This window comes from Lissotriton vulgaris, chromosome 1_2 (genome assembly GCF_964263255.1).
Source record: "Lissotriton vulgaris chromosome 1_2, aLisVul1.2, whole genome shotgun sequence".
Classification (NCBI taxonomy): Eukaryota; Metazoa; Chordata; class Amphibia; order Caudata; family Salamandridae; genus Lissotriton; species Lissotriton vulgaris.
In genome coordinates this window covers 207,869,318-207,880,762 of record NC_141686.1, presented here as the reverse complement: position 1 = coordinate 207,880,762, position 11,445 = coordinate 207,869,318, and the positions used below count along the sequence as shown (strand labels likewise).

Below are 11,445 nucleotides of genomic sequence, written 5' to 3'. Positions count from 1 at the left end.
GTAGCGTAGTTCTCGCGCGCTCAATAGCCTTTTCGCGTGCGCGAGGATGCTTGTCGGGAAGATCGAGTTGCCGAACACGCAGAAACTGCAATCTGGCACAGAATAACTTGCGAACACGTTAGTAGTAACCGGAAATAAGGGGACGCAAGCGGGCGGGACAAACCTCATGGGTAACTTCGTGCGCTACACATCCCGAGGATGCAGGCAATCAATCAATCAATCAATAAGGATATTTGTATAGCGCGCTACTCACCCAGAGATTCTCAAGGCGCTTGGGGGAGGGGGGTCCACTACTGCTCGAACAGCCATGTCTTGAGTTGCTTCCTGAAGCAGAGGTGGTCTTGGGTCAGGCGGAGGTGGATGGGGAGGGAGTTCCAAGTCTTGGCTGCCAGGTAGGAGAAGGATCTTCCTCCCATGGTGAATCTTCGGATGCGTGGCACGGCAGCGAGGGCGTGGCTGTTCGATCGTAGCTGGCGGGTGGGAGTGTAGAAGGTCAGCCGGTTGTTGAGGTACCTGGGGCCCAGGTCGTGGAGGGCCTTGTGTGCGTGGGTGAGGAGTTGGAACGTGATTCTCTTGCTGATGGGGAGCCAGTGAAGGTCTCTCAGGTGTCCAGAGATGTGGCTGTATCGGGGGATGTCCAAGATGAGTCGTGCGGAGGCGTTCTGGATGTGTTAGAGTCTTTTCTGGAGTTTGGCTGTGGTTCCGGTATAGAGGGTGTTTCCGTAGTCCAGTTGGCTGGTGACGAGAGCCTGTGTGACCGTCTTCCTGGTTTCGGTGGCGAGCCATCGGAAGATCTTTCGGAGCATGCGTAGGATGTTGAAGCATGATGATGAGACGGCGTTGACTTGTCTGGTCATCGAGAGGGAGGAGTCCAGGATGAAGCCCAGGTTGCGTGCGTGGTCCGTTGGTTTGGGTGCGGTGCCCAGGGCAGGGGGCCACCAGGAGTCGTCCCAGGCGGAGGGTGATGATCCAAGGATGAGGACTTCCGTCTTGTCTGAGTTCAGTTTCAGGCGGCTGTTCCTCATCCACTCGACTACGTCTTTCATCCCTTCGTGTAGGTTGGTTCTGGCGGTTCCTGGGTCGTTGATGAGGGAGAGGATCAGCTGGGTGTCGTTGGCGTAGGAGATGATGTTGAGGTTGTGTTGGCGCACAATGGCTGCGAGGGGGCTCATGTAGACGTTGAAGAGGGTGGGGCTGAGTGATGATCCTTGTGGTACAACGCATATGACTTCGGTGGCCTTGGATCTGTACGGGGGGAGGCGGACTCTCTGGGTTCTTCCGGTGAGGAATGAGATGATCCACTCCAGTGCCTTCTCTTGGATTCCGATGTTGCTGATGGTGGTGTTGTCGTTGTTGTTCTCCAGGTGGAAGTTGAGGTCCCCTAGGAGGATGTAGTCAGCGGAGGCGAGGGCATGCGGGATGATGAAGTCTGCGATGTCTTCGCTGAATTGTGTGCGAGGTCCTGGGGGTCTGTAGATGAGGGTGCCTCTGAGTGTGGTCTTGGGGTCGGTGTGTATCTGGAAGTGAAGACGTTAAGCGGCTGTGAGGGTGTCATCTGATTGGTCGTGATGCGGATGGTGTTCTTGTGGACAATGGTGATGCCTCCTCCTGTCTCATTGACGCGGTCTCTCCGGGTGATCTTGTATCCATCCGGGATGGCGACGGCGATGTCGGGCGCTGAGGAGGCGTTCATCCATGTTTCCGTGAGGAAGGCGACGTCTGGAGATGTGGTGTCGAGCAGGTTCCAGAGTTCCACGGCGCTCCCGAAGACGAAAAATGGCTCGCGAACGAGTCAAGCAAGCTACTACGCATGCTCGCGGAGCTATGCGTAGTTCGCGGAGTGCAATTGCATCTTCGCGTAGCTCGCGGAGTGCGGCTACGCGAACTACGCCCAGGCTTAAATGTAACTTCAGAACTGCTGTACAAATCCTCATTACAACATGATGGTGATAATGTCATACTCCATGGCCTCCTTGACTCCACACTGGTAGCCCTATCGGGGCATGCTCTATGCCACATACAGGTCTGAATAAATATTGTCACATATATTATCAAATCACCATCATGCTGATGGAACTCCATTGGCTCCCCTTGTTGGCCCACAAAATTGTAAAAACAAACTGCATCATTTGCAATACTATCTTAGCCAGCAATCCCATTTATCTTGCAGACATGCTCATCATTTCTGGTGCATCTCTAACCACCCACAGCCAGGAAACCATCCAACTGCAGTCTAGTACGTGTAAATGTAAAAGAAATGAGCACAGCAGACCTTTTATTTCTGTATGCCCCAGACATGGGAAAATGTCCCCATATCCATTAAGATCATCCCAATGCTGCTCCAATTTAGCAAAGAGTACATGACTCACCCTGTCAAAGAACACTATATCAAAGTGCAAAAACCCGTCACAACCCAACTTTCTTTCCTCTTAAAGGCCTGATTCCTTCTGGCAGGGTTTGCACTATAGAAATACCAGATACATACATGCATACATTTGCACGGTTGAAAATCCCTAGCACTACACACAGATTATGTGATGAAAATACACAGATGGCTTCCAGAACCGGAGCCCTGCATTGGCCTCTAGCATTTTATAGGTCGCTTGAACATAGTGGGATTTCCATAAAACATATAAACTCATGTTCAGAAGATCATCATCTAATAGTTTGTAGGATCACTGGGCATCATTGGGAGCAAGAATGCGACCCATAGTGACTGTCATGCTCCCCAATGCTTCATGACCATTGGTTTATCAAAAAAGTGGTTCATACTAGGATGCTTTCTGATGGCCTTAGATTTTAGAGTTAATTTTACACATCCAAATCAAATATACAATGGTGATTTTGACCGGAAGATACAGTGAAGCCAGTTGATATTCCTGAGATAGCATTAACAAACTGACAGCAAACAAAATAATTGTTACTCGTGGTTTACCCCCTGCTTTGACAGAGCTAAATACATCCTTATTAGATTCACTCTTAGTTACAAGAAAGAAATCTAACTGACCAAGAGGTAACATCGATATAAACAATGTATCATTATTAATAGGATCCTGCTTGCAAATCACTAAAGGACATTCGAGTCTTAAATACATCTAAATGTATAACTTTAGTTGAATGGATATGGAAATGGGGGAACAGCTGAAGCATGAACTATATATCTTAAGCAACTCTATGAGAGTGAGGAATGACACATTTTTTTCAGTCCTTTTCGCCCACTGATAGTAGCCTTGTGATTGGTCTGATTGCCGTGGCACAGTGCTCAGAGAGGGCTGGGACCCTGGGAAAGTTCTCTATCCAGGGTGGAGATCATGCAAAGTGCCCATGACTGTTTGGCCAGCCAGACGATCATGCGCACTTGCAGAGTGCCACCACTCGTCCCCCTGTTTCTCTGACACCGGCTGGCCCCGCCTCTAACCAGCCTGACAAGGACAAAAAATAAAATATTAACCATGCTTAATTATCATTTTATTTTAATTTTTTCACTTGCTCACAGAGCAGTGGGAAAACACTACTCTGCCTCAGCGGAGGATCCTCCCCTGCTTGCCATTTGATTGGAATAATATCTTCTCTGATTCATATCTTAAAGGATTGCATTTCTTGTCGGTCCCCAGAGAAATGAAATTAGGCATTAATTAATTGATTTGCATTTTTTTCTCTCCTGGAATAAGTACCATTATGTTACTTTTTAGCATTCAGGCCTAGAAACTATATAGTTTTGAAATGAAATGTTTGGCTTACAACCCAAAATTCATCTCATGGCTACAGAAATGTGAATTAGGCAAGAAGTGATTAGTGAGTGATATCCAACATTCATCTCATGGTTATAAAAATGTGAACCAGGCAGGAAGGGATCTGTGGGTGATATCCAACATTCATCTCATGGCTACAGAAATGTGACCTAGGCAAGAAGTGATTAGTGAGTGATATCCAACATTCATCTCATGGTTATAGAAATGTGAACCAGGCAGGAAGGGATCTGTGCGTGATATCCAACATTCATTTCATGGTTACAGAAATGTGAACAAGGCAGGAAGGAATAAGTGAGTGATATCCAACATTTATCCCATGGTTGCGGAAATGTGAACCAGGCAGGAAGGGATCTGTGGGTGATATCGAACATTCATTTCATGGTTACAGAAATGTGAACTAGGCAGGAAGTGATTAGTGAGTGATATCCAACATTAATCTCATGGTTGTGGAAATGTGAACCAGGCAGGAAGGGATCTGTGGGTGATATCCAACATTCATCTCATGGCTACAAAAATGTGAACTAGGCAGGAAGTGATTAGTGAGTGATATCCAACATTCATCTCATGGTTACAGAAATGTGAACCAGGCAGGAAGTGATCAGTGAGTGATATCCAACATTCATTTAATGAGTACAGAAATGTGAACTAGGCAGGAAGTGATCAGTGAATGATATTCTTGAGGAATGCATTGGAACTAAATATGGTCACAATTCCAAACCCACTTGACTGTAAATAAAATATTCTAAAAGTGAACAAACTGGATACCCAACACAAATAGTGTAGCATGAAAATGCTCTGAATGTACTTTTCATTCTCATTGAAATAACATAAACATAACATGTGTATTTGTAAAGCGCACGTTCACCCATAGGCATCTTGGCACTGAATAACAGACGTATCTTGGTACCCAACTCAATAGTACTCATTTCATTGACCTCAGATGGATGAAAGGCTGAGTGGACACATCGGGATTTGAACCTGTGACTATGAGGTTAAACACAGGCCCGTGCATTGGGCGCATTAGTCCACTGAACCACCAGACGTGGCTGGGTCTAGTGGCTAGATCAGTTGGGCTAGATCAGTTGGACTAGAGTAACAGAACTGAGGAAAACGCAGGACTCCATTCAAAAAGGCACATATATGTTTCCTTGACACACTGTTAAAATGACAGTGGACAAATTGGAGCTTATTCGCATGATAAGTAGTACTACACATGTAGTCTTTTCATTATAGGTGGAGAAATTATTTAAAAAATTACTAGGAAGACTTTGTGAGCACCATTTGCTTGGCTGTGCTTCAGCTACTATATACAATATATTGCTTTAAAAGCCTCTAACATTAAAGCTTCTATGTGGTACATAATGTAATATAATATAACCCTCTAACATGAGGAGATGGGTGTGTCAACCCTATCAATCATTCTAAGCAATCACCCTCTAAGGAATCTCTCTCTCTCTCTCACACACACACACACACACACTCTCTCCCACTCTCTGTCCAAAGCACAGTACACAAAGCCTACAATTGATTCCCAATATATAATACACTTTCGGTGATTGCCACCTATGACCAGTCCCACCACTCCCCTCCAATTTTAAAAATCCAATTGTGTTACCGGGAATTTACCCAACAATCCATTATAAATTCAGAGGCCAAAAATTCTCACACTTTATGATAATTATTAATGCCATGAGTGTATTTTTCAGGAAAATAAATGCTTAAAAATAAATTGACCGAACTAAAATATAAAATATCACAGGGATGGACATAAAATATCTTTTAAAAAAACAAAAAAAAATGATGTTTGTGTCACTCTTTAGAACAAATTCTGCCTATCGATTTTTTAAAAGCCTCTTTGACTTCCTGGTTTCTCAGGCTGTAAATGATTGGATTCAGCATCGGAATCACCACTGTGTAGAACACGGATGCAACTCTGTCCTGGGCCATCGAGTGACTTGAGGAGGGTTTGACATACATGAAGACAAGAGTCCCAAAAAATACAATGACACAGACAAAGTGGGAGGAACAAGTGCTGAAGGTCCTCCATCTCCCTTCAGAAGAACTTATCTTCAGAATGGCAGCCACAATGTAAGCATAGGAAATAAGTATTATTATGAGGCATAACAGTATCAGACCTCCCGCCAGTGAAATCAGGACTATCTCATTGATGGTGGTATTAGCACAGGAGATCATCAAGATTGGAGGCACATCACAGAAGAAATGAGTGATCTCATTTGAGTCACAGAAGGGCAGTGTAAAAGTGAAGATGGCATGGGTCAGTGCATTGAGGATGGCAAGCAAATATATAAAAATAAGTAGGTAAATACAGGCTCTGCTGCTCATTATAACTGAATACAGTAGTGGATTACAGATAGCTGTGTATCGGTCATAGGCCATCACTGTCAATAGGAAAACCTCTGTACTTCCCATTGTAAAGTTTATGAACATCTGGATGGCACACATTGTGAAGGAAATTGTCTTCTTCACTGACAAGAAATTGACAATCATGTTAGGTGTAGAGACTGAGGAATAGCAAATATCTACAAAGGACAAATTGCAGAGCAGGAAGTACATAGGTGTGTGAAGTTTATGGTTCAGCCTAATTAATGCCATGATCCCAATATTGCCCAGAATTGTGACAGCATAGATCAGAAGGAAGAGCACGAAGAGTGGAACTTGCAACTTTGGGTAATCCGTAAGTCCTAGGAGAATGAACTCTGTCACCCGGGTCTTGTTACTTCTTGTCATTGATCCTGAATTAGGAACTGTATGGAAAAAATGAGGAGAGAGAGTGATGAAAGTTAACATCCTGCTGCCATTTGCCAAAATAAAAATTGTCAGTTAAATTTGGAGACAATGGACATGATGAAGGGCACTTAGCATGATATTAAAGACTAAAACAACTTTGACCCTTTTGTTAGTTTTCACTTCCACCTTTCTATCAAATTGTTTCAATATTAATCAATGTATTCAACCATTCACTAACTCATCAATATTGTATTGTTTTTTTCCTAGTATCAATACCTGCAGCCTTCTATAAGAACGCAACGTATGCAAACATTAAATCCATTCCTTTATCACACATAACAGAGCACGACATACTTTAAAACTATTTCCCAAGTACATCTATCAAGGTTTTCCTCTAAATGGCATCCATCAAATACAGGTGCATATTAGCAAAAACCGCTCTTTCTGGATGGCATAATTTTGATAACTATAATGTGGTACAGGCCAGGCTTTAATACTTGTTCACTAGGGTACCAATACCTCCAGGTCTACATATATTTGCTAGACTTTAATCTTTGCTGATGGACCTGGAGGGGGGGGGGAACCAAGGGCTTACATGGAATAGGCCTATCCAGTCAGAGTAGGTTGCTGTGCCTGATCTGAAAAGATACTTCCTTGCTGCACCATCAGACTTTATTTTATAATTGGACTAGCTCTGGGAACACTGGCCCACATTTACCTATTGAAAGTGGGAAAACTGATTTTGGGACCTTACTCACAGTTATCATTTCCAAAATGCCTAGACCTAGTAAAGCCATGGAAATGTGAAATGGACACACCAGGGAATCTGGACTACTGCCAACCGAGGAGGGTTAAAAAACCGTAAATGCCCTTTGCAGATTCCCTTCTTTTCTTCAACACTAGATAATTTGTAAAATTCACAATACACCGGCTACAGTTACACATGGACCTATTTGTGGCTACATAGCGCACTTGTAGCTTTGCAAAACTGAAGAGGTCCATGCGCTAGAGATATATGCATACTTTTGTATGCGGCTGATGTCAGGGGACTCTGGCCTGCTGGGAAATTTTCCTTTGTGAGCCTCCCGCGATCCACCCATTAACACACACTTTTCTGCCAGTAAGCACTAAGGGATGGATTGCTGAGTGATACAAACTCTACATGGGACAAATGCCCTCCTCATGACCACTGTCAAAGGTTTGTGGTTGAGGCAATCTCTGCATTGCACTTTGGCTACAAGTTATCTAAACTGAAATGTACTAATTATACACATGTTCATTTTAACTTTTAAATATACTGAATTATACCCCTGAGTTATAACATTGATCCATCTTGACAATCTCATTGCCCTGGTGCTCCATAGATCCAGCTGACTTCTTGCATATGGCGTGAACATCCACTCCAGCTCATGGATTCTGAAATGAGGTAGCATACATTCTGATGTATGTAACATTTTGATTGCATGCCATTGGCAATAGCATTGGGGTGTGTTGTGTGCGTGGTGAAATCTGTCCAATGGTTGACTGCTTTACCACTCTTGCTGCTCGATGTTATCATCTCTGCAGAATATGTTAAATTGAAATCTATAACAGCCATTCATTGAATACTTACTTCGTGATAACACGGAACATGATGAGTCTACAACTGGAGGAACATATGTACGACCCGCTATTACTGATGTGCACTGTACTTTAACATACAAGGGAAGGGACAGGCAAATCTACTGTTCAAAAATGCTCCTGTGAGTATGGATTTTATTTAAGGAATTTTGCTCTTTTGTTGAACTGCAATGCGATCATAGATGTATCTGTCCATTTTTTTCAGTCCAAGAAATGTATATAAACTCACCAATCAAACTGTTGTGATATTTACTAATGATAAAAAAGACCTCAGTTAAATGTACAGTTGCTATTATTTGTTTACGGGATTACATGAACACTGTCTTTATGGAACTGCTACATTATGAGATAATTATATGTTATAAAAAATCTAATAAACAGATATTAAATAAAAGAAAATGTTCCTCCATCCCTGATGTTCTCAAACCTTTAAATATGGATACAAAATTGCATTAACTTCAGAAGGCGCGTTCTAAAATCAGTGTAAAAAGGTTACTTCTCTTAAGAATATTCATGATAGAACAGATCTTCAAAATGAAAGAAACAATTTACAACTACATTTCCACTGAATAAACATTAAGAGGGCAGTTCATGTTTAACGTTAATGTCTTCAAGGACAACCTCTTCTACCAAAAGGAAGAGGGTGGGTGCACACTGACTCCCATCCAAGCACTCAGCTTGCCCAGATGCATAATTTTAAATGCAGTGCATGATAACACTTAATTCGGTGTCAGGCTTTAGATTTTCATCCTTGTTGGTGCAGCCAGTGCTGTATATCTCTGGACATGTGTTTCAGGATAGTTGTCCTTCTTCAGTAGAGAGCAACACATTCTTTTTGGTGGTGCTGGAAATGCTGCCCAAATTCTTCTCAGGTCTCTGTACCACTCGTTGGGCTCAGGTGCATCAACTAGAACCCGTCAGCTCATTAGCTCAAAGGCGCCTTTTTAAACAGGAGGAGGGTGGGCGGACACTGCCTCACATCCCAGCACTCAGTTTGATTATGATTATCAGTATCATTATTAGAGATTCCATTAAAAATGTACACTCCAGGCACAAATGTTGCAAGCTGAGAAAATATCTCTTTTCAAATTGAATTAACGAAAAACTATTCATTAAACGGAATACTATTATACCCCCTCCGCCCCGGGGGCTAAGAGAAACCTTTCTCGCAAATATGAGCACCTTAATAGAGCACCAAGTCATCTGTTCCGATTATCTAGTACTAGGTAACTTTAACTTTCACTTAGAAAACTATAACAACAGGGACACTATCCATTTGTTAGAACTCATGGGGACTGTAGGCTTTGACGAAAGAATTGATGCTCTCACCCCTTTAGTGGGCCAAACACTGGACTGGATTTTCTCAAACAATACTCACCTACCAGTCACAGACATTCTCCCCCTACTATGGTCTGACCATAAGGCTGTTTTTTTTCTATCTGCCCTCCTCAGTTACAAAAGGTGGCCAGAGCATCAGGCACAGGGATTCTTAATCTCAGATCTTGGAGCAAGATAAACTCACATAAACCCAAAAGAACCCTAGTAGATACACTTTGTTTAATAAGCATAAGGGATGATGATGTGGAGATAGCTGCTCATAAATACACTATATGGATAAAAGAGGCCATGGACTTCCTTGCAGCAGAAAAAGTGCAGAATTACCGGTTCAAAAAGGGGTGATGATGGACGGAGCATCTGAATCAATTAAACACTCACAGCCAGTCAAAAGATCTGGGTTTAATCCATCACCCTTCTTTAGCCCACTCTGCCACCCCAGTTCAGACATGGCTATATGCAAACCAGTCTGACCCTGTGCCTCATGGGCACAGTCCAGCCCGAACTGCCAAGCCATGTCTTCCCTGGACCGGAAACAAGCTTCTGAGGACCGGTTTCTGGTATTCCAGGCGTCTTCAGCCCGGCTTGCTTGAATCCAGTGGCAAAGTGAGCAAGGGACTTACGTCTGAGCACACCCTGCCACAGTTATGCCGGCCAAAAGCGGTACAAAAGGGGGTGGTGATGGACGGAGCATCTGAATCAATCAAACACTCACACTTAGTCAAAAGATCTGGGTTTAATGCATCACCGTTCTTTAGCCCACTCTGCCACCCCAGTTCAGACATGGCTATATGCAAATCAGTCTGACCCTGTGCTTCATGGGGACAGTCCAGCCTGAACTGCCAAGCCATGTCTTTCCTGGACCGGAAACAAGCTTCCGAGGACCGATTTCTGGCATTCCAGCCATCTGAGCATACCCTGCCACACTTATGGCGGCCAAAAGCGGTACAAAAGGGGGTGGTGATGGACGGAGCATCTGAATCAATCAAACACTCACACCCAGTCAAAAGATCTGGGTTTAATCCATCACCGTTCTTTAGACCACTCTGCCACCCCAGTTCAAACATGGCTATATAAAAATCAGTCTGACCCTGCGCCTCATGTGAACAGTCCAGCCCGAACTGCCAAGCCATGTCTTCCCTGGACCGGAAACAAGCTTCCGAGGACCGGTTTCTGGCATTCCAGCCGTCTTCAACCCTGCTTGCTTGAATCCAGTGGCAAAGTGAGCAAGGGACTCACGTCTGAGCATACCCTGCCACACTTATGGCGGCCAAAAGCGGTACAAAAGGGGAGTACATTGTAGAAATCCCTTGTACCAATGAAGACCCTTAAGTCTGGCTCAATAGTGATACTAAATGAGAAGAGGTATTTGGATGGAGCCAACACTAGGGCACTATAGGGAGCATGTGTGCCCACAGAAGGGGCCAACGTAGTGTAATTTTAACTGTGTTATATAAATATTGTTGAAGTAATTCTGAAACATGATTTCTTAACTTTTTTCACCTGGTGGTGAAATTTCTTAGGGTGAGAATTCCATTGACATGGTCAACAGATCCAAGGGTAGGTGATGAGGTCCAAGGAAGGACAAACATTTCCAGAACAGCGCACAAACTCAGTTGAAAATGCATGTCTTATTTTAGAATGTCCTGGGGCAAAGGGCAGAAGCTGTTTTTGTCTTATTCCTCTTCCGTCAGATTATATGACATAGTTGAGTAACTGTGATAAAGGAAAATTTAAATTTTGCTAGCAGTACACCCCCTCTCTATAGAAACAATGGTGCCATAAAGTTCCATAGACCAATTTGTGACTGAGCATCATTTGCTTACATTAAAAAAAAGATGTGTTTTCTTATTAAGCTGTGCCAAATGACAAATACAACTAAATCAAATCAGCAAAGCTAATCTCTGAATGCAATTTGTCCTGGCAACTGAACCGTCCTCAATGCCAAGATATAAAAAAGCAAACACAAGGAGATGATAGACTGAGCGGT

At 43.4% G+C, this 11,445-nt stretch overlaps 1 protein-coding gene across 1 annotated transcript; it reads right to left on the bottom strand.

Moving 5' to 3' along the window:
* Positions 1–5,561: 5,561 nt before the first annotated feature.
* On the bottom strand, positions 5,562–6,500 carry LOC147734979 (olfactory receptor 5AP2-like). Its single transcript, XM_086953720.1, has one exon. It carries the CDS (start codon positions 6,498–6,500, stop codon positions 5,562–5,564), a length of 939 nt encoding a protein of 312 aa, XP_086809846.1.
* Positions 6,501–11,445: the final 4,945 nt, after the last annotated feature.